Source organism: Leptonychotes weddellii, chromosome 12 (genome assembly GCF_054177405.1).
Source record: "Leptonychotes weddellii isolate Sample4059 chromosome 12, ASM5417740v2, whole genome shotgun sequence".
Lineage (NCBI taxonomy): Eukaryota > Metazoa > Chordata > Mammalia > Carnivora > Phocidae > Leptonychotes > Leptonychotes weddellii.
The window spans coordinates 19,499,051-19,521,568 of NC_138380.1; the positions used below are offsets into that span (position 1 = coordinate 19,499,051).

General features: G+C 42.4%; 2 protein-coding genes across 8 annotated transcripts in view; both read left to right on the top strand.

Annotated features, from left to right (window-relative positions):
- TSGA13 (testis specific 13) overlaps positions 1 to 11,140 on the top strand; it is an 88,931-nt gene extending 77,791 nt beyond the window's left edge. For all 6 annotated transcript variants that reach the window (XM_081799646.1, XM_081799649.1, XM_081799645.1 and 3 more), the window contains 5 exons: positions 1,840 to 1,911; positions 2,974 to 3,180; positions 7,736 to 7,875; positions 8,696 to 8,823; positions 10,763 to 11,140. In XM_081799646.1, coding sequence (XP_081655772.1) covers positions 1,840 to 1,911; positions 2,974 to 3,180; positions 7,736 to 7,875; positions 8,696 to 8,823; positions 10,763 to 10,929 — 714 coding nt within the window. In that variant the 3' untranslated portion in view covers positions 10,930 to 11,140. The remainder of the gene's footprint in view (positions 1 to 1,839; positions 1,912 to 2,973; positions 3,181 to 7,735; positions 7,876 to 8,695; positions 8,824 to 10,762) is intronic.
- The window catches only part of COPG2 (coat protein complex I subunit gamma 2), a 273,829-nt gene that overhangs the window by 179,875 nt on the left and 71,436 nt on the right, over positions 1 to 22,518 (top strand). The window contains exons 1-4 of one of the 2 annotated variants that reach the window (XM_081799633.1): positions 11,143 to 11,410; positions 12,569 to 12,621; positions 13,193 to 13,273; positions 16,019 to 16,090. The exons of the other annotated variant lie outside the window; for it this stretch is intronic. Of the exons in view, the coding sequence (XP_081655759.1) occupies positions 11,374 to 11,410; positions 12,569 to 12,621; positions 13,193 to 13,273; positions 16,019 to 16,090 (243 nt within the window). The 5' untranslated portion in view covers positions 11,143 to 11,373. Of the gene's footprint in view, positions 1 to 11,142; positions 11,411 to 12,568; positions 12,622 to 13,192; positions 13,274 to 16,018; positions 16,091 to 22,518 lie in introns of those variants that run through there. 2 annotated transcript variants of the gene reach the window in all.

Sequence of the window (22,518 nt, forward strand, 5' to 3'; positions counted from 1 at the left end):
CCCGATGTGGGACTCGATCCCAGGACCCCAGGACCATGACCTAGGCTGAAGGCAGACGCTTAACGACTGAGCCACCCAGGCGCCCCAGAATACTTTATTTTTCTTTTAAAGATTTTATCTATTTATTTGACAGAGACACAGCAAGAGAGGGAACACAAGCAGGGGAATTGGGAGAGGGAGAAGCAGGCTCCCTGCTTAGCAGGGAGCCCCCAATGCGGGGCTCCATCTCAGGACCCTGGGATCATGACCTGAGCCAAAGGCAGAAGCTTAAAGACTGAGCCACCCAGGCACCCCAAGTTAGAGTACTTTATAAGCTGGGTTCTCAAACTTCCTGTTGAAAAGCAAAAAGGGGTTAAGATTTATATAGAGAGCAAGGTTAATTTATCCTAATTTTATGAAAGGGAAACAGAGACTTAGAAAAGAGACAGGAACATATCAGCAACAAATCAGGGCTAGAAGCCAGGGACCATAAACTTATCTTAGAAACCCGATGTAGCTAGACTTTATGCTCCTCCCTACCAGCCCCCTCTCAAAAAAACAAAACAAAAACAAAAACCTACAAAAGTTTTCACATCTTTCTCTCAAAATTTTCTGAGACTTCTATGATTCTGAATATATACATCCTATCTGTGAAGCAGATTGTTCATAATATATCTTTGTTTTGAACAAAGGGACTTCAGTTTTCCAAAAAGATAATAAAATTAAATCATTGCATCTTTGGATTTATCTCTTCCCATTGTTCCTCGTGGAATGCATGGCATGGCTCGGATAGTCGTCCTGGTCTGTCCCCTGTCCCCCCAGCCCCTGGCATTTTCCTCCCCTCATGGCACAGTTCTGTCCCACCCTTACTTCTTCCCTCTTTTCCATTCACATTCATGCTTTTCTCACCTTTCAATGCACGTTCCCATCCCTCTGCACCCCATCTTACCATATCACCTCCTTGCGGGCATGGCAATCTTTGGAAATGCTGATCCAAACACAGGATTGTGCCTGCTCCTCTTTTTCTGATTTCTGATTATGCCGAGCCCAAAGGCGGTAACTCAGAGCTTTTCCCTCCTTGTGTCCTCATCCCTTTGACTCATCTCTGGGTGACCTACAGCTGAGCTAGAGGCTAGGTAACAACACCGGGGTCAGGAAAGGAGAGGCAGGAGGCCCAACAACTGTACAACCAAGACACGACACTCTATCCGTCTGCCAATCACCAGCACGTCCACCAGTGGAAAAATGCAAAGTGGTGGACAGGAGTATTACTGACATTCAGTTATTTTTGGTCAACATTTCTGGAAGAATCACGTACTGTAGAAATATTAAAAAAACAAAACAAAACAAAATGCACCATTGTTTCTTCCTTCCTCCATATGTCTGCCTCCATCTCGGCAGGCAATGGTCCCTGGGGCTCCCGTCCACTACGACCCTTAGGTGATTGCCCTTTTACGACTTGCTTTTCTCCTCAGAGGGTGTCCTCCATGTTGATTTTCACCTGATTTCTTATAGAAATGGAAAGGGCAGAAGGAAGAGTTCTGATGCCTTGGAGTGATTTGTCCTCGTCTGAACTTTGATGCCGCCGTTACCTACTTCCCCTCATAGCTTTACCTGCCATCCATAAAGTGGGTCCACATGTCCATGTACAAGCTTCCCTGTTGGGATGCCTCAGAACCTAGCTCTCTTTGCTGTGGTCCGCATTCCAGAATCCCAGGGTACAAACCTTGAAGCACGGTGTTGTCCTCACTTAGTTTAAATGAGAGACCAGTTTTTAGTCAGATGGAGTGGAGGTGAGGAATGGAATATTGTGTAGGCTTGGTGCAACTTGAAACCACTGATTTCAGTTATTGTCTCTAGATTTGTGATACAGTCGGGCAATCAAAATTTGTTCTGAAGAACCTTCAGCATTACACGGTCCATCCGAATTTGGTAGGTGGATTCATCCCCCCAAGGTCCCTAAGAGTAAGGTCCAGGAGTAGTGCCACCAGCTTCTGTGACTGCACAGGCTTGTAGCACAGGGAAGCAGAGCTGTCCTGGGACACTTACACCAGGGGCAGTGCTGAGTATGGTGACGGTGAGGAACAAGGGAGGAACTGGGAAGAAGGTGGTCCCTGCGGCTGATTTTTTTGGTATTTTTTTAGAGAGAGTTCGCAAGCATGCGCACGCAGAGGTGGGGTGGGAGTGGAGGGGCAGAGGGAGAGGGAGAGAGGGAATCCCAAGCAGGCTCCACACCTAGCATGGAGCCCGCTGCAGGGCTCAGTCTCACTACCCTGAGATCATGACCTGAGCCAAAATCAAGAGTTGGACACCCAACCGACTGAGCCACCCAGGTGCCCTGCAGCTGATTTATTTTTAAGTTGAGAAAACCTATTTCTAATCAGAGGTACTCTATTTTCTCCCTCTCTAATCCTCTGCCTCCTTCCTATAGACAGAAAAGCAAATTTAGTGGGACAGCCCCTTTTCCCACCACATCTTAAATGACATGTTGTCTTTTGTGACTTCTTTTCCTTTATAAGGTTGTGCTTATTAGGCACATTAATGTGGTTGTGCCTGTGGAGAAATGTTGGTGGGTGGGAAGATGCAGACAGGTGCTGTGTTGGGCTCCCTGAACAAGGAAGGAGCTTTGGTCTCTGGCAATTTCTCCCTTTGCCTCAGAGAGAGTTGTAGAGAAGGCCATTTAGGCTTAACATGGAAACTTCTGTTTGCCCCATCGTGTTGGGCGAGATGTGACGCTTTTTCAGAAGAACTAAGTCATCTTGCTCCTTTTATGTGGAAACTTTTCCAACTCATTTCCTCACCCCTTAGACTATTTGTGGGGACTGCTCTGAGAGCAGAAAGGGATGGGGAGGTTCAGATATTTTCTGTAAAACAAATTTCAGAGCAGATTTGTCCAGCCTATGTACAGCCTCTGTCCCTCCCCTAGCCAATTGATTTGTTAATTTTGTCTTGATCTAATCCCTTTGTCTCTCTGGAAACCTCTGTGTTGCTCAGGCCCAGTACTATGAGCCTTTGAAGCCCACAGCCCTGCAGAAATTCCTGGCTCGAAACAGGAAAATCAGAAGCTTCATGTTAAAAGTAGCAGAGTACGATCAGGATAAGACCTTACTGATTATGACCAACAACCCACTTCCCTGCCCAACTGACCAGCAAGGAAAGGACATGGCCCCAAAATACTTTTCCAAGGAGTTGCTACTCAAGGTAATGACACATGGGGAAGCATCCTGGCATCCTGAGGAAGGACCCCCAGGAACTGGGAGCTAGCTTGAAGAAGGGAGTTAAATTAACAGGGAAGATGGTATTCAGGAGCCAGCTTCTTCCTTCTTTCTCCTTGCTATGTACTTCACACATACACACACACAGACACACAGACACACACACACACACACAATCTGGAGAGCCTGAGAAAGGCTCAGAATTGCACAAGCTTGTGCCATGAAACTTCATCGCATGGTCCTAATTAGAAATTGTTCCTCCTTGGCCAAAGACATTTAGTTTGTAATTAACCAAAGGTAAAATAGCCACTGGCTTTCTAGTTGAGTATAAAGCAGTAAAGGATAAATCAGGAAATGAAGAATGAGGAACAGAAATAACTAATGGGAAATGAGTAAAGGGTTATTATGCTTTACACCCACTGCTTTTGGGTGTCAGGAGAAGTGGAGAGGAACAGAGCAGAGAATTTACTATCATGGCAGCCAGACATTTGGGACTTGATTCTACACTATAGAAGTTCATGTTCAATCCAATAAACAATTGCTGAACATACACTAAACAAAGAACTAAAATATAAAGATGCTTTCAGAATAGTTTCTATCTGGAAGGAACTTGGAGTCTAATAGGAGACACTGCTCAATACATGAGAAATATACAAGTTATTATAATATACCAGGATATATGGATAATAAGAGAATATGTGAGATACAGAACTAAAGTAGAATAGAGCTCTGTATCTTTGTTGGTGGAAAGGGAGTCATCAGGGAGGTTTTACAGAGGAGGAATCCCCTGACAAAAGAATGGGAGAATATCCCCATCAGAGGAAAAGGCAGAGGCATGAAGACCCGTGAAAGTGAGGCACATTTACGGAGATGTAAAAGAGTAAATGGGGGGGACATAAAAGGTATAATCAAATTGGCATTTTAGAAAGACTGTTTTTGGAGGTTGGGAGAAAGATGTGTTCGCTGTGGAAGAGATACAAATCAGAAAGATTAGTTGCGATGTTACTACAACAGTCAAGGTGAGAGATGCTGAAGAATTGGACTAAATGGCAGAGGAAGTGAAGAAAATAAATTTGAAAGATATTTAGGAATCAGGATCTAAAAAAGATCTTGACAGCCTTAAGAGCAGGCCTAATACGACCAGAAGAAATTGAATGAAGCGAAAGTGCAAACAAAAGAATCTAATTATCACAGAAATTACCCAAGACAGACCCTTGTGATACAATGTGGTGAATTTGAGGTTCGTGCTTCCTTAGGTCCTAGATGAATGGCAGTAAAACTTCCTCTCCAAATGGAGGGTAAAATGCTAATACGCGGTGATACATGCTGAACATGAGTTTGTTAACGAATTCATTGCCTATGTTCTCTTGGGTCTCAGAATTTGTGCCCCTTGAGCATAAACTCCGTGGTCAGTTCTCAGTGGTTATGGGTAATGTACACTGAGAGAGGAATGAATGCTGGGCTAGGATTGTCCTACTCAAGGTAGAGAAGGAAATACAAGACTATCGTGTAGCTTGATGTAAGAAGAACATTCTTCCAACAGCTGGTACTATATGAGCCTTCCAAATCACTTGCAGGACCTGATCACATTCATGAGCAAATTGTGCTACCAGCCAAATTGTAGTAATAGAGTTAAGGCACTGATTGTCAAAGACTGACACCATGGTAATTCTACAGGCTCTCTGGAACAAGTGCCCAATATCTAGAACGCTTCTTTCATATTTACGCTGCAACCCCCCTTTCCCTTGCTAGACAAATGTGACAGTATTTAGTGAGCCTAAGATCGTATACAAAAGAAGCATTCTTTTGCTATGCGCAGGCATGGGTATAAGAAAAGGGTGGGTTCCAGCAGGCAAATCGAAGATCGGAGCAAGCATGTCTGTCACAGGGATGGCTAATCTCACAGCCTCTTCTAAGTGAAATGGCCCTACCACCACCCATGAAGAAAAGGATGCCTTAAAGTCTTTGATTCTACGACCTTTAGTAATGGTGAAATGATAATCTCACAAAACATCCCATTTCATGACCTTTCCACTGCAGACCTGGGACCTGAGGGGGACACCAGACCCAGTGAAGCAAAATTCATAGGCTGATCAGTGACCCATGGTACAGATTGGTATCCTGAAATGAAAACAAAAAAACCCCCAAAAGCCAAAACCAAACCCTCACCAAAGTCAACCAACCTATCAACAGCCAAAAATCCCCAGATTGATCAGATTCCTGCTTCCAGGCACCTGAGTTGGGAAAGGGGAAGATGAAGGCAGTGGGAATGAAAGCTGAAAGGACAGGTAGAGAGAAGCCATTAAAAAAAAAAAAAATTAAACCAGGAGGAAGAGGGGAGTATAGGGACCATGAAATCAGAGGAGGGGCAGGATAAAGTTCTAGAGAAGTAGAAATGAATTAGCGGAAGCTCCAGGTAGAAGAAATATACAGAATAAAGGTAGGGAGTAGACACGGTAGAGAGAGAGAAGGAAGCTGACAGGGAGAAAGTAGGAGACAAGCTAATGATAGGGCACCAGAGATGAGATACACCAACTCATGCCGTGGTAGTCCTTAGCTAGTGCTGTCCTGAATCCCAAATACTTTTCCACTCCTGTTTTTCTGCCATGAGGTCTAGCTCTGGTAACGTTTCTGCTCTTTTTGCGGCCAGACTCTTAGCTCCTAGGCACATGTGCTCTTAGAGTAAAACCTCTATTTGTTGAGGTAACTTGAACAGAAGTTCCTCAAAACTGGAAAAGCTTAAAGAGAACGAGTACAGAATTTAAAAGACATGGTTCAACAGGAAGTATTTTTTTTTTAAGAGGCTTTAAAATTCTGTGAGAATCAGCTCAGTATGTGTCATTTAATCAGTCTGGTCATTCATTTAGTCTTTCATTGATTCAACAAGTATTTATTGAGCACCTAACTTTGTGCCAGACACTGTTATGGGTAGTAGGGATAGATCAGTGACTACACCAAAGTCCACCAGAATGAAGTTTAATTCTAGTGAGGCCGACAGACCGTAAGTAAGCAAACAATCACACAGATACTGTAGAATGTGGTAAGTGCCATGACAAAGCAAGATAAGGGAATGGAGCACGATGGGTGTGAGGGGCAATTTTAGATAGCGTAGTTAAACGAGACTCTCAGAAGAGGTGATGACATTTGAATAGAGACTTTAACAGGGTGATGGGATGTGTCCTGCTGTTGCTAGCATATTGTTTTCATTTCAGATTGCCATACATTAGGAAGAATATAAACAGTAGCTTTCTCAAATGAGTTACAGGAAAAATCAGGAGGATAGAGAGCCCAAAGCCAGATCACAAGAAGAAAAGTTCAAAATAGGGGCAATGTTGAGCCTAAGAGAGGAGAACGAGCTTAGAAGGCACGTGATGGATCTCTTCAAATTCTTTAAGGACTGCGGGAGAGACACTAGATTTGTTCTGTTTGGGCTATCGGGTAGAAGTTGTGGGGGGGGACAGCCAACAGCTGAGCAAAGAGGAAATACGTTGCGTTTTTAGGTACAGGAAGATTGGTCACTTGATAGTAATATTGTGGAGGGGATAAGAGAGTCAGATGAATGGTTAGACTGGGTGACCTTTAAGATCTTTCCTTAAAGTCTTTGATTCTATGACCTTTAGTAATGGTGAAATGATAATCTCACAAAACATCCCATTTCATGACCTTTCCACTGCAGACAGAGAATGGAATGTGAATGAGGCAGTCATCTTTGAGAAAAGAAGGTAGCGTCCCATGGATTTCTTTCCCAATTTATTACCAAGTGCTCAGTTTCCTAAGTGATTCACTAACTGAATCCTTCTCAAAACTGGGTAAAGTCCTCTACCATTCACTTCAAAGGGCCACTGGACAAGTCCAATCAATGACTTAAGACACTGACCAAGCTTTGGACATGTCATCTGGCAACAAAACAAATGGGTTCAGAGTTCCCACCCCTCACCTCTCATCTGCAGTTTAGCGTTCTGTGGTTTCAGTTACCCACAGTCAACCTGGGGGCCAGAAGCAGATGATCCTCCTTCAGGAGCAGCCTAACGCTAAGTCACGATGCCTAGGTCACTCACCTCCCTGCATCTCATCATGTGGGCATTTTATCATCTCACATCAGCACAAGAAGAAAAAGGGTCAGGGCAGTACATTATTTCAAGTGAGAAAGAGACCACATTCACATAACTTTTCTTACAATGTCATTATTCTATTTTATTGGTTGTTGTTGTTATTCTCTTACTGTGCCTAATTTATAAATTAAACTTTATCATAGGTATGTACGTATAGGAAAAAATATAGTGTGTATCTAGGGCTCGGTACTATTCATGATTTCAGGCATCCACTGGGGGTGTTAGAATGTATCTCCTATGGATAAGAGGGGTCAACTCTAGTAGCCCACTCAGGGAACTGCTTCCTTTTCTTTTGATTTCAGTCCGCTCTTCCCTCTCTGACAGGTTTTGTTGCATCATTTTAGAGGAACTGAAGTTTAGTCCAGGAAATTAGTTCAGTCGCAAGGGCTCAGCTTACTCCCTCACTTACTCTTCTTTCCTCTGCTGCAGGAAAGTTATCGGCACAAACCCCCTGAGAACTTCTGCCTACCCCTGATGTCTCAGAAAAAAAAGTTAAGGTCTGGGCTGAAACCAACCTTTCCTATGACCCTGTTGGAGGATCCTACATCCAAGCGAGAACAGTGGTTTAGGTGAAGTCCCGGCTCTTGTACTCATTTTCTTCCTATCATTTCCTTATTCATGTTACTATCTCTTTTCATCACAATTTAACAAAAGCTTTTTGATTGTAGGAAATATACATAACTGCATAATAATAAGACAGCTTTCCTACATGACCCCCAGCCTCATTTATACCCTAATGAAAAGAAACAATAATGCAAAACTAAGGTTTTTCCACTGAGAATGATTTTCAAGAGTGAAAAGAGTACTCAAAGATCTATGAGAGGAAATAGAACAACATTGTCTCTCAGTGCATGTGAAGGGCCGTAGCTTAAGAACAATGTACTATTAGATTTCATTTGAAACTAGTTATAGGAGCAGCCCCCATCTAATGTGGGGAGGAGAGAAGAGATTTTATATTGTTTTTATTTTTTAGATTTTTAAAATTTTTATTTTTTAAAGATTTTATTTATTTATTTGACAGAGAGAGCCAGAGAGCACAATTGGGGTTGGGGTGGGGGAATGGCAGAGGGAGGGGGAGAAGCAGGCTCCCTGCTGAACAGAGAGCCCAACATGGGGCTGGATCCCAGGACCCTGGGATCATGACCTGAGTCGAAGGCAGATGCTTAACTGACTGAGCCACCTATGTGCCTGAGAAGAGATTTGAGAGTTCCTTCACAGATTTACAATGCTAGGTTCTAGAAGCATCCCTTCCACTAAGCAATACTCCCACTCCATACCAATGAGCACTCTCTGGTGACTGTCCTTTCTTCTCCCCCAGAAGTAGAGTGTAGTGACTGGTTCCATTAACCCCCTGGCCTAGGATCTACTAAATGAGCTTGCTTTCTTAAGGTTTTCCACCAACAATGATTTCAAGAGTGAAGGGAAGTATTTAAAGGTCTATGCTTTGAGGAAACAGAAAAAAATGTACCCCCAGCTCAACTTTGCTTCAGTCTGTAAAAGAGATATGAGGAAAGATGGTAAGTTTCTTTCTTTTAAAGCAAAGGCTTACAGATCTGAGATGTGGGCAAGAGGGACAACCTTTTGGGGGCAAGAGATAAGGACAAATCAACATTTCTTATGGAGGTTCTGGAGACTGTTTTTCCTTGTAGCCTGGAAGCTAAGAACTGTTAAGAGGCCTGACTGATACTAGGCTTTGGACTCTGTTAAACCCTCAAATTTCGTTTCTTTTATTTTTAACCCTCAAATTTCAATAAAGCTCTAGGATAGTGTTTCCCAAACTACTCACCTACCGCTTTAATAGTTTGGGCCATATTGATGTATTATTTGCCTTGTTATTTATATAATGTTTTTCTTTAAAAGTTTTTTGTTGTTCCTTTCTTAATACTATATCATATGATATACTAGTTACATGTTTTTTTCTGACATACATTTAGTCAAATCTATAGTAATTAAAATTTAAAATATTTATGTATCACCCAAATCTGCCTTGTATTATGCACGTCACACTTTGTGGAAAACTGTTCTAGAAGGACCAAAGGATAAGTCTGTGGGTTTCAGAAGTTCATGAGTTTCTTTGGGGTCGAGGCAGGACATGGTGTGGAAGGGGTTTGGGATAAGGTTTTATGGAAGAGAATGCAGTGACAATTCTCCCCACACATTATCATTCATTTAACACTGATGGGACAACTATAAGTGTTGAGCACTTATCAAGCACCAAGACTGTTTTTTTTTCCCCCCAGCCCTGGAATAATAAGTAGGGATATTTATTTCCTTCAAGGGAAATTCCACCCCTCCACCGAGGCAAGTTTTGAGCTTTATAAGCAAGATAAGATGAACATAAGTTAATAGCACATTTAGTAAAGCTGGAGTTAAATCTTAAATGACTATATGTAGGATATCAGCAGTTTGGTTTAAGTCAATATTGGGGGAAAGAATTTCTCTAGAATCTAGAATCTAATCTAGATTAGAATTTCTCTAATTTTTCAAGGGCATGAACCTTTAAGGATCTACCCAATTTATATTTCTAAACAGAACACTTAATATCTCAGTCTATAGCAATTAGTAGATTTTTGGTGACTTTACAGTTTCTCCCAAGAAAAGTGAGTACCTACTTACTTTACTTACGCATCTAAAGGGCCCCTTGTGATGCTTTCCCTAAACAAAGACAGTTTGGGGTGGGGGACTGTGAAGTTGAAACAATGTCTCCGCTTCAAGTAAGAGAGACTGCTAGCAAACCCTCCTTCTGCCAATAGCCAGTCACGTTCCATGTTTGCCAGGCATCCAAATAAAGAAAGATTACGTAGAAAATGGTTTGGTTGGGGGCCATAATTGGATGGGGGCTGATTAGGAGGCTGTCCAAGAGATGGATGATAGGGCCAGAATGAAGGTGATAGCAGTAGGAATAAGGAAACAGATCCAAGGGATATTTACAAGACATACTGCATCAAAAAAGTGCGAGGGATGGAAGCAAAAAGAGCCCGGGATGGAAGCTTCCAAGGACAGGCAGAGGTTGAAAGAGAATCTGGATAAAGTGAGGACACTGAAGCCAAAGGTAGAAACAGTTTCTTAGGTACACTCTCAGACAGGAGAACGGAAAACCACATGCAACTTGAGGAAAAGGCTCAGAGGAATATGAATATACAAGTGAATGCATCTTATTAAGAGTTATCTAAGTGTCAGTATGGTTGCAGGTGCAATCATTTGAAAGGGGTGGGATGAAACAGGGAAGACTCCAAACTGGCAGTGTCTTAAACTGGGTTTTGATGAAGGGAAGGGATCCAGAACTATAAAGAAGGTTGGGCATGGTAGTCCGTGGTCCAAAATTTACCCTCTTGCTAAGAGTAAAGACCAGCTTCCTGGTCTCTCCAAGTGGGTCTCTTTCCTGCCTCACACTGAGTGTCCTTTTAGATCCTCTGGAAATCCACATTTACCAAGGTGCCCTGTGCTTTGTTGCAGTCGCCAAGTCAGGGAGTGACCTGCCGACTTCCAAGCTGATGTGGGAACCACTAACCCTTTCGTCGCTCCTGGAAGAGAAACTCACCAGAACTGTGCCAGGGGAGAGCACCTTCCGCAATGGAAGGGCCCAGCAGTGGGTTATAAAAAACGCCACAGTCGTCAAGTGAAAACAAACCCTCCAGGCTTCCCCGCCTCGGTCTCCAGAGACTAAGGGGTCTACAGAAGTCACCATCCAGGGCGTGTCAACCAAATAAAATCGCATTCTGCCCGCTCCGGGCTTGGGCTGCCCGGTCGCTGGCAGGGTTGGCCAGGGCCAGCCCCCGTCTCCGACCTGTCGCTGCAGGGGCCGGGGGGCCGGGACGCAGCCCCGGGGCCCCAGCGCCTGGCCCCGCCTCCGCCCGGCTAGGGGAGGAGGAGAGGGCGTGGCCGCGTCCCTAGGGGACCAGAGCGGCCGCGGCAGCCGGGGGAGGGCGGGCCTTCTCCCCGAGTGACGGGACGGCGACCCAACCGGCGCCTGAGCACGGGGCCGGCCTTCCTGCAGCCTCTTCCGCTCGCCCGCTGCGGCGCCTGGGACGGTTGCGGTGGGTCTGGGCGCTGGGAAGTCGTCCAAGATGATTAAAAAATTCGACAAGAAGGACGAGGAGTCTGGTACGCGCTGGGCTTCTGACGCCCACCCTCAGCCGCGGGGGCCCCTTCCCCGCCCGCCGCCACCTGCTCTCGGGGGCCCGAAGGCGTGGGCGCCGGTGTGCCAGGGGGCCGGAGTTGGAGCCCGCCCCTCCCTCCGCCCGGCTCCGCTCTGCTGCAGCCTGGGGCCTGCCCCTAGCCCCTCCCCCGGGCGCCGGAGCCTCCCCTCGGGTCGCGCGCTCCGGCCCCGCGCCCGCGCGCCGCGTCGGGCAGCTCGGCGGCCCCGCCCCCCGCTCCCGCCCCCTCCCCCTGGCGCAGCCCCTCGGAGCAGCCTCCGCCGCGCTCGCCGGGGGTGGGCTGCCCGCAGAGGAGGCGGGCCCACGGCGCGTGGCGGAGGAAGTGGGTGCGCGCGTGTGAGAGCGGGGGGTGCTGGTAGTGGTAGGCCCAGAGTGGGTCTGTGCTCGACGGGACAGTATGTGCGTGCGTGTGTGTGTGTATGAACTTGGAAGTGCCTTGTACCTTCCAGTCTTCCCGGGGACCTTAACTCTGTCCGCTTCCCAGGGGGTTAAGACTGTCCCATGGTACATCGGTCATTTAATGCTCAGGCATCCAAAAGTGAGTTGCGTCCAGAGCAAATGGGGAAGATGCCAAGCCACCTAAAAACAACAAAACCCCCCAAACTCCCAAACCAAAAACCCTCAGTGTTTGGTGCTGCTCTCCCATGGTGTGGTCGAGGTTTGGGTTAGTAAATCTCCATGGCCCCTTCCAGCTTGATAGGATTCTTTGCTAACTCTTCTCTGCTTCTCAGTAATTGTTGGAAACATGTAAGATCGTGCTTGCCTTTGGGGAAATCCAAAGGGCCCAGCCAGTCTCATTAATCTTAGCTGTGTGCACATGACATATACTTGTCACATTCATGTGAAAAGCGGAGAGGGGAAGAAGACACTCATTTTGGGCAGGGATCCTGCAAAAGAGTACAAGATCTTCAATGACTAGCAATGACAGCTAGTACCAGAATCAAAATGATTTTATTCAATTTATATGTGTATTAGTAATGATTGTCACTGTGATATCCAAGTGGTCACTTCACTTAGGTGAGCTATCCCAAGCATTCAGTACCGTTTTGTAGACAATAAGTTTGTCTAGGACAGCTCTTAAAGGCATTTTTTGTTTATAATATAGGTAGTGGCTCCAATCCTTTCCGGCATCTGGAGAAGAGTGCTGTCTTACAGGAGGTATGACTTGGAAGTATGCTGTGTTCTTTTCTATTCCATTTTAGAATGGTGGGCAGAGAGCCCCTGGAATATGATGACCGAAAATAAGAATTGAGGAATGTAATATTGTGTTCGGAGAATCCAGACTTGAGGGAAAAAGAAGACGGGTTACTTATCCTAGGAGGGTCTAGAGCTTATAGAAATGTAAAAACATGCAGACTCTCCCACATGTTGATAATTTTAAATAAAATTCCAAAGAGGTGTTTAGTACAAGGTTACTGAAGGAAGTTGTAGACATTAAACTAATTGTATTCAAATGCTGTAGATAAATATTGTGATTCTTACTTAACACAGAAAGCCCATAAAGTTGAAGTACCTGATCTAAGTGAAGGAGTTAGTGTGGAATGGAAAATCAAGACCATATTTAATAATGTATCATATACTGTGATAAATTGAAAACTGTAAGCAATTCACATTATTTGGGTATTGTGATCAAAATATGTAATAGTCTATTTGATTAAACTTGATTTTTTGTAATCTGTTATACAAATGATAGAAAATATGCTATGTATAACAATTTTTTGTCCCACAGGCTCGTATATTCAATGAAACACCCATCAATCCAAGAAGATGTTTGCATATTCTTACAAAGATTCTTTACTTACTGAACCAGGTAAAGTATTTTGATTTTCCTCAGATTTGTTTCCTGGAGTAGAAATATATAACATGCAGTGAAATACTTTCTGGAAAGTATAGTTATTTTTAAAAAATTCACTTAATTTAAAAATATACAGTGCTTGATTAAGGTAAAGATACATAACACTTCTTGAGGACATGGATTATGACATATACTTCTATTTTATTCATGAGGTACTAGACCAGCCAAGCACATAGTAGGTCTCAACATTGATTCAAATTTAACAATTATTAGTTAATGTTAAAACATGTTGTTTAGATTTGTTCAGAGGTCTTTATGTCCCTCCAAAAATATAGTACAAAATCTTACACAAATTCCAGATAGATATTTTACTTTTTTTTTGAGGGGGAGGAGTATAATAGTGATGCTTTTCAAGCTTTGATTTTAATATTTAGATTACATATATATTATCCCTACTGTACCATGATTCTGAGCTTAACCATTTTGTGCCTTAATGTCCTTTTCTATAAGTGGGGATTGTGATAGTGTCTGTTTTCTAAAGTTGTAATGATTCAATGAGATAATGAACGTAAAGCACTGAGAATAATCCTGGATATGCGCATTCGGAATAGTTTTAATTCAGTCATTCAGCAAATATTTATAATATACCTGCTGATTCCTACGCACTGTTTTAGGCACTGGGGATACAGCAGACAAAACACAAGGATTTGTCCTGATAGAACATAAATTCTGTTTGCTGTTACTGTTGCTAATTTTATCTTTTCTTGTGTTTTTGTTTGTTTTGCTTCAGACTGAAAAAGTCTCATGAAATGTCTAGGGCCTTAGAAAATGTGATTTTGTTTCTTAGATTCACACACACGTGCACACCCAAATACACATGTGTATATAGTTCAGGTGGCTTACATATGGTGTTACGAAGGCCATGGTTTCCAATTTGAATTCCATGAGAACATCTTATTTTTACTGTGTTTCATGACTGAAGACATGATGAAGCTTTGTTGTTGGCAAATGGAGACTGAGCAACAAGTGCGTGCTTTTACACAAAATATATTCTTGTACCAACATCATATCCTTCTGTGGTAGCATATTAGAAACATTTAAGGCAAAGTCAGTTTGATTTAATTTTTCATAGCACACATTGCATCCGGGTTGGCTAAATCCATTATATAAGCAGAGTTTCGAGTAGTTGAAGGTAGTGCAGAGTAGCATATACTTTTATATTGACCAGCATCTCTTTGATGGGCAACTCATGTTGAAACACTTCATTATCTTGATAAGGAAATTACCTGTATAATCTGATAAATAAACACAAGTCAACTACATAAACAGGTTTGGGAACCTTAGTTTTATCTTTGGCCTAGTTCTTGGTATTGCTTTATGGAAAAATACTTTTAAATTTCTACCGCAGCTGACCTACTCATATATTCTGAATTTCAAGTCCAAAAGTAGGGACTCAGGGCTTACTGATATGACTGAAAAGTGCCCGGACTTCTGTATGTTTACTAAGTATTTATGAAAGAGAGGGAAATCTCTTACTGATGGGCACATTGGGTACTCTGATATAAGTAATTGTGAATTCTTATACTTTGTCTTTCATCCTCAACTTTTTAAAGTTTTTCGTCAAAATTTGTTTATTCTTATACCCATGACAAATAGATTGAAAACTAGTTATAGTCCATGTGAGATCTTAAGCCCTGAAAAGTGATTGAGCCTAACACATTATGAGGACTGCTTTTAATGAAATTGAATATTGACATGTTAATGTCTCAGGTGGTCTGTAATCCGGAATTTTTTGACTTGTGAGTGAAATAGGTTATCTAACATCTTGCTACTTAAAAAAAAATGTCATTCTCAGACAGCAGCATTTGCATAACCGGAAGCTAGTTAGACATGCAAAATTTCAGCCTTCACCCAGAGCTACTGAAGCAGATTCTGCATTTTGGCAAGATCCTCGGATGATTTATTAAGCATGTTAAAGTTCTGATCCAAAGCATCATCCAAAACCTGACTTATATAACTAATCTGGTTCCTGCCTTTTGGTTGGCCACTTTTTACCGTGTTTTCTGGGATTCCTAATATATAGTTATTTATAATTTAATATTTATTTATTTATTTTTATTTTTTTTTTTAAAGATTTTTTATCTATTTATTTGAGAGAGAGAATGAGATAGAGAGAGAGAGCATGAGACGGGGGAGGGTCAGAGGGAGAAGCAGACTCCCTGCTGAGCAGGGAGCCCGATGCGGGACTCGATCCCGGGACTCCAGGATCATGACCGGAGCTGAAGGCAGTCGCGCAACCAACTGAGCCACCCAGGCGCCCCTATAATTTAATATTTATTGTGCTCCTATAATATGTCAGGCTTTGTGCTGGGCATTGGATTATAGAAATATAAAAGGTGTGAGCTCTGCTTGTAGGCAGTGTAGTAATAACATGCCATTCTGATTAGGAACTCAACTTGCTACTACTTTTTACTTGTAAACTGTGGTTCTCTAGGGAGATTAAAATAGTTACTGCTAAAAGGTTAGAGACTACTATTCCAGAACTTTTATAGCATAGTGTGTGATATTGAATTATTTTAAATAAGGAGTGGACAAAATGGCCATACAGGTTTATAAATTGAAAGCCAGAAAAATAGCACAGAGGCAGAATGTTTACAAAGAAATTTTTTCCCTGAATTTTAAAAGCTTTTTGCAGAAATAAAGAGAAAATCCTTAGTATACCTTTTTTAAGTTTAAGAAATTGTTTTCAATTTTCCTTAGGGCGAACACTTTGGAACTACAGAAGCCACAGAAGCCTTCTTTGCAATGACTCGATTGTTTCAATCTAATGATGTAAGTCTTTTTATTTTATTCTTTTAGGCTGGAAGAGCTCCTTTTATTCTTTTTCCCTGGGGAGCTTGGAATGTTCCAAATTAGAAAAGGTCGCCTGAAATATTTAAAATTCTTAAACATTATTTATCTTCATAACATTTTTAAATGTTCATTAAAGGCCACATGAATGTGAAAGATTGACAGTATACAGCATAAAGCTCTCCCCCCACAGATCTCTCACGCGGTCGTAAAAGCCTCTCACATCCAGCGTGTGGCATGCCACTGTGAAAGCCGGCCGGTGTGGAAGTCAGTGGACATAGCTACCACATCTCTAAGTTTCCAGTCACGTTTCTGGTGGGCCTGGGGTTGCTGTTGATCAGCAGCAGGGCTGGCTGGTGAGAAGTGCCAGAGCAGTGTGGGGAAGAGGACATGGGGTAGGGAAGAAGAAGAGTAAGGACAAACCAAAGCTGCCAGCACCTCACTGTTTGTGTCTCACTGCCTTAAGCCACCCTGACTTTCAGAGCATAGTGTCTCTGCTGCTTTACTTCTGTTTTCTAAATGTGGTGCGTAGTTCTCTTTTGCCCAACACTAGCTCAGAACCTACACGGGAGTGAGTTCTGGGAGATAGACAGACTTCCCAGCTTTCTGTTGACATAAATTGTCCAAATCTTGCAGTATTTTTGGTATATACTGCATATCTTCACCAGCCACATTTTGTGCACAACCCCCAGGAACTTGTAGGATTTGAGTGTGGTTATATGTGTGGATAATGATAAGATCCGGGAGTAGGTCCTCAGGAGCTCAGCAGTCTCTTGTAGGGCAACTCTCTCAGGTGAGGCCATTACACATTCTTCAGGCAAAGGGAGACTCATTTCCTCAGAGAATGAAGAGCTGCTTGTACTTGCAGAGGAAGCTTGGGGAATTTAGGGGTTCAAGGTACTCAGCTTCATCAGAATCTGCCCGTATGTCCCCATCCCAATTTTCAGGGTCCCACTCCTTGCCAATCCAAAGTCTTCCCTTTAAGATGCCCCACAGGGTGTGTATTGAATTTTCATTGTCTTTCAGCCACATGGAGGGTTTGCTTTTCAGAATTCTCAGAGTTGTGTCCACATGACACAGGCTTTCTATTAAAGGTGTTACAGAAGACTCCAGTCCCTTACCCAGACCTTGAGCTGTGAATTTCAAACTCTGGACTCATTTATTTTACCAAGTTCTCCAGTGTACTTAGAAGCAACTAACCCATTATATAACACATTTTTACAAAATATTCTATGGCAGCAACCACTGGGTTACCCAAACCTTGTCTTCTATAGGTCCTTACTGATGCTTCTCTGCAGGTGATGATTTAAGTATTTTGCCTCTGCATGCCATGGACGACTAGTCTCCCCTTTACCACTAGAAACAGGGTCATTAATGCCTTTTATCGAATCAGAGAAGCAATTTTAGATTTCTGTTGTTAAGGTCCTGTTTCCCTTTAATCACTTCCTGTACCAGAAATTCAGGGTTCAATCAGGGAAGCAGAACCACTGTGATTATTAATAGATTTATGTATTAGAGGAGTTAGACTAGAAAGCCAGGCATTTCAGGCAGCCGGAGTAAGGTCACGGAGAGGGACTATTACAAAAGTTATGGAAGGCTGTTGCCTCTTTGTGGCTCTGTGAATTTGCAGCCCCAGGTTGCTGTTGCTCAGCGGGATGGCAGTTGGAAAGAAGAGCGGGCCATGGAGCAGGGAAGAGACAGAGTGAGGACAAACTCAAAGCCTCTAGCACAGAGGTTGTACTAAGGAAAGAAGGCATGAAATAGCTTTCTGGGAAATGGATTGGGGAAATGCAGGTTGTTGGACAGTACAAATGGCCCTTGGAATTAGTGGTCATGAATTGAAAGTATTACCTGCTGGCTCAGTGAATGTTTTTCTCCAGCTACAGGCTTCCAATTGCAGCATGGAACGGTTAGAGATTGGATTTAGTCAGGGTTAGGGTTTTGCCAGGTTAGTAAACAGAGGGAAGAGCAAGGAAATTGAGTGATTGAAATATTAACTATGGACTCTGGTTAGGAGGCAAGTAAGAACAGGAGCTGATTGGGACAGTAAAAAGTCGATCGGATCGATGGATTGATGGAGTGAAAGGGCTGTTGGAGTCAGGAGTGGTGGCTGGAGAGTGAAATGCTTGGAAATGAAATTATGAAAGGGATACTGTTATTGATGGGGGCGACAGTGGAAGTGGGTGATTGCAAAAGGAAGGAGGACAGGATCCTGGGAGAAGTCAATTCTACCAAGTGGTTAGAGTTTCAGAAATGTCTGTATGGATATTAAAGTCACCAATAATTATTACTGGGATAATATTGGAGATAGTGATGGTGAACAAGGTACTAATTTTTTTTTTTTTTAAATAAGGGAAGTAACTGGAAAGCTATATATGCACACAGGAGTGGTGGCAGGTGATGCAGTCTGAAGGCATAATTTAAAGCCAGAGATTTTTAGGGGAGAACAAGTGAAGTGAAAGAAGGCAGTGTAGAGATTTTGAACAGGCAGTGAGCTTCCCCACCTGTAGTTTTGGTGGATGAGGGTTTAAAGGAGAGAAAATAGCCACCTTTTGGGAGGGCTGCAGGGGGTGGGGGGGAATTCTCAGGGAGGAGTCAGCTTAGAGACAGGATGGGGACTTTTGGAGAAGAGTTAGGATATAAGGGATTTTGCTGATTAAAGTGCCAGAGAACATGGTAGAGGTTTTGGGATTTGAGAAGGATGGAAGACAGAGTCAGATTAGGTGCTGTTCTCAGCTGCATGGCAATAAGTGTCCAGGTGATGAATAATGACCAGGATATTTTAGGTTTTTTGTAGTGACTGAGGTAAGGAACCAGGTTGTACAGAATATGGAAATGAGGGTGTGATTTTTTGGGGGAGGAGAGGGAGGTAGGGATTTTGCTGCAGCATGGGGGGCTTCTTCCTTTTTCCAGCCATTACCTTTATCAGAGGGTAATCACTATCTTGAGATTGATAACCTCCTATCAGTGTTTATATGTATTGCATATGTTTGTATCCATAATCTAGACTTAGTATTTTGTGTGTTTAAAAACATAAGTAGGGACGCTTGGGTGGTTGTCAGTTAAGCATCTGCCTTTGGCTCAGGTTGTGATCCCAGGGTCCTGGGACTGAGCCTGTGTTAGACTTCCGGCTTAGTGGGGAGTCTGCTTCTCCCTCTCCCTCTGTCCCCACATCTCACTTGTGCTCTCTTTCTCTCTCTTTCAAATAAATAAATAAAATCTTTAAAAAATATATAAGTGATCAGAGGTGGCTGGGTGGCTCAATCAGTTAAGCAGCCAACTCTTGATTTCAACTCAGGTCATCGTCTCAGGGTCCTGGGATCGAGCCCTGCGTCAGGCTCCATGCTGAACGCAGAGTCAGCTTGAGGATTCTCTCTCCCTCTCCCCCTGCTACCCCCGCCGCTCTCTCTCCCTCTCTCTCTCTCTCTGATAAATGAATAAATCTTAGAAAAATATATAAGTGATCATATTATTATTGCAGGGTTTTTTTTTTGAGATTTTTAATTTATTTATTTGACAGAGAAACAGCGAGAGAGGGAACACAAGCAGGGGGAGTGGGAGAGGGAGAAACAGGCTCCCTGCTGAGCAAGGAGCCTGATGTGAGGCTCCATCCCAGGACCCTGAGATCATAACCCGAGCCGAAGGCAGACGCTTAATGACTGAGCCACCAAGGCACCCCTATTTTTGCAGTTTTCAAAATTCATGTTTCAAGATCAACCCTCTTGCTGCACATACTTCCACTTTATTCAGTTTCACTGCTGCATGTGATCCCAGTGTGTTAATATACAGTATTTCTACTCATTTATCCGTTCTTCCATTGGTAGATATGTGTGGCTTCCACTTCCTTGCTATTACAAGTGATATTATACGTAATGTTTATGTACATGTCTTGTGCACATAGTGAATTTTTCTGGGATAGATACTTACAGCTGGAATTTCTAGATAATATTTGATCTTATCAAATTGATCTTTGAATTGATCTTGCCCTAATTTACACAGACATTGCTTTAAAGCCTTACTTGTTCTGATAATAAGAAATTATGTTTGCCATTCAGAAAAACGTGAACTGGCATTTCTTTGTGGTTTTAATTTGCATTTTCATGATCATTGCTGAAATTGAAACTTTCCCTATGTTTAGTGGTCATTTTACTTTCCTCCTCTGTGAATTGTCTGTTCATATTCTTTGCTTATTTATATTCCTCTTACTGACTTATAGGAACATTTTTTTATTTTAGTATTTAAAAAAACAGCTTTATTGAGTATAACTTACATATTAATAAAGTTCACCAATTTTAAGTGTACAGTTCAGTGAGTTTTGCTGAGTGTGTGGAGTCACGGAACCATCCCCACAGTCATGGTCCAGAAACCTTTCATGACCTCAGAATGTGCCCCTGTATCCCTTAGTTGTCTGACTCCTCGCTTAGCCTCTAGCACGTAGAAGTCAGTAATCTACTTTCTGACAACACAGTTTTGCATTTTCTAGAATTTCACTTAATATTTAATCATATAGTATGTATCCTTTTATGACTTTTATGTCTTTCTTTCTCTGAGCTTATGGCTTTTGACACTGATCCAAGTCTTTGTGTGTATCAGCAGTTTTTCACTTTTATTGCTGAGTAGTATTCCATTGTATGGAGGTGGTCTAGTTTACTTATCCATTCACAAGTTAATGGTTATTTGAGTTATTTCCAGCTTATGGATATTATGAACAAAGCTGCTAAATATATTCAATAGAAGTCTTTGTGTGGACCTACTTTCATTTTCTTTGCTTAATATCTGGAAGCGGCATTGTTGGATTTGTGTTTCCTTCATGATGAATGTATTAAGCAAATATATGCTTATCTGCCATCTGTATATCTTCTTTGGTGAAGTGTCAGTTCAGCTCTTTTACTTTGTTTAAAAAAGTCATGTCGGGACGCCTGGGTGGCTCAGTTGGTTAAGCAACTGCCTTCGGCTCGGGTCATGATCCTGGAGTCCCGGGATCGAGTCCCGCATCAGGCTCCCTGCTCGGCGGGGAGTCTGCTTCTCCCTCTGACCCTCCTCCCGCTCATGCTCTCTGTCTCTCATTCTCTCTCTCTCAAATAAATAAATAAAATCTAAAAAAATAAAAAAAAATAAAAAAGTCATGTCATTTGTCCTCTTATTGAGTTGTAATTTGTCTTTATATTTTCTGGATACAAGGCCTTTATCAGATAGGTGTTTTGTACATATTTCCTCCCAGTGTGTTGCTTGCATTTTCATTCACTTACATTGTTGTCTTCTCCATTTACAAAAAAAAAAAAAAAGTATAATTTTCTTAGAGTAAAATCCACCCTTTTTAGGGTATAGTTTTGTGACTTTTGACAAATACATACAGTAGTTTTTATCACCATTGCAATCAAGATTTAGAATGTTTCCATCACTCCAAAAAGTTCCCTCCTGCCTCTACATACGATCTATTCTAACCATCCTCAGCCCCAGGCCACCACTGGTCTCTTCTTTCTGCATAGTTTTGCCTGTCTGGGAGGTCATAAAAATGGTATCAGACCACATGAAGCCTTTTGAGTCACTTAGCATAATGCATTTGACATTTGTCCATGTTATTGTTTGCATCAGGAGTTTGCTTCTTTTTATTTCATTGTAGTATTCTATTATATGGATGGAACTCAGTTTAACTGTTTGCCCTTTGAAGGATATTTAGTTTGTTACTAGGTTTTGGTGGTTATGAATAAAGTTGCTATAAACATTCATGTACAAATTTTTAAACATAAGTTTTTATTTCTCTTGGGTCAGTTCCTAGGAGTGGGATTGCTGGATCATATGTTTAACTTTGTAAGAAGCTGCCAACCTCTCTTCCATTTCCACCATCACTGTTTGAAAGTTCTAGTGACTGCATTCTGGCTAGCACTTGGTATTGTCTTTTTTTGCATTTTTAAATTTGTTTCTTTTTAATTTTAGCCATTCTAATAGGTATATAGTAGTATCTCTTTATAGTTATTTAAAAAAAATTTTTATTAACATATAATGTATTATTTGTTTTAGGGGTACAGGTCTGTGATTCATCAGTCTTACACAATTCACAGCTCTCACCATAGCACATACCCTCCCCAATGTCCATCACCCAGCCACCCCATCCTTCCCACCCCCCTCCACTCCAGCAACGCTCAGTTTCCTGAGATTAAGAATCTCTTATGGTTTGTCTCCCTCTCTGGTTTCGTCTTGTTTCATTTTTTCCTCTCTTCCCCTATGATCCTCTGCCTTGTTTCTCAAATTCCACATATCAGTGAGATCATATAATTGTCTTTCTCTGATTGACAGTTATCTCTTAGCATAATACCCTCCAGTTCCATTCACGTTGTTGCAAATTCTTTTTGATGGCTGCATAATATTCCAGTGTGTGTGTGTGTGTGTGTGTGTGTGTGTGTGTGTGT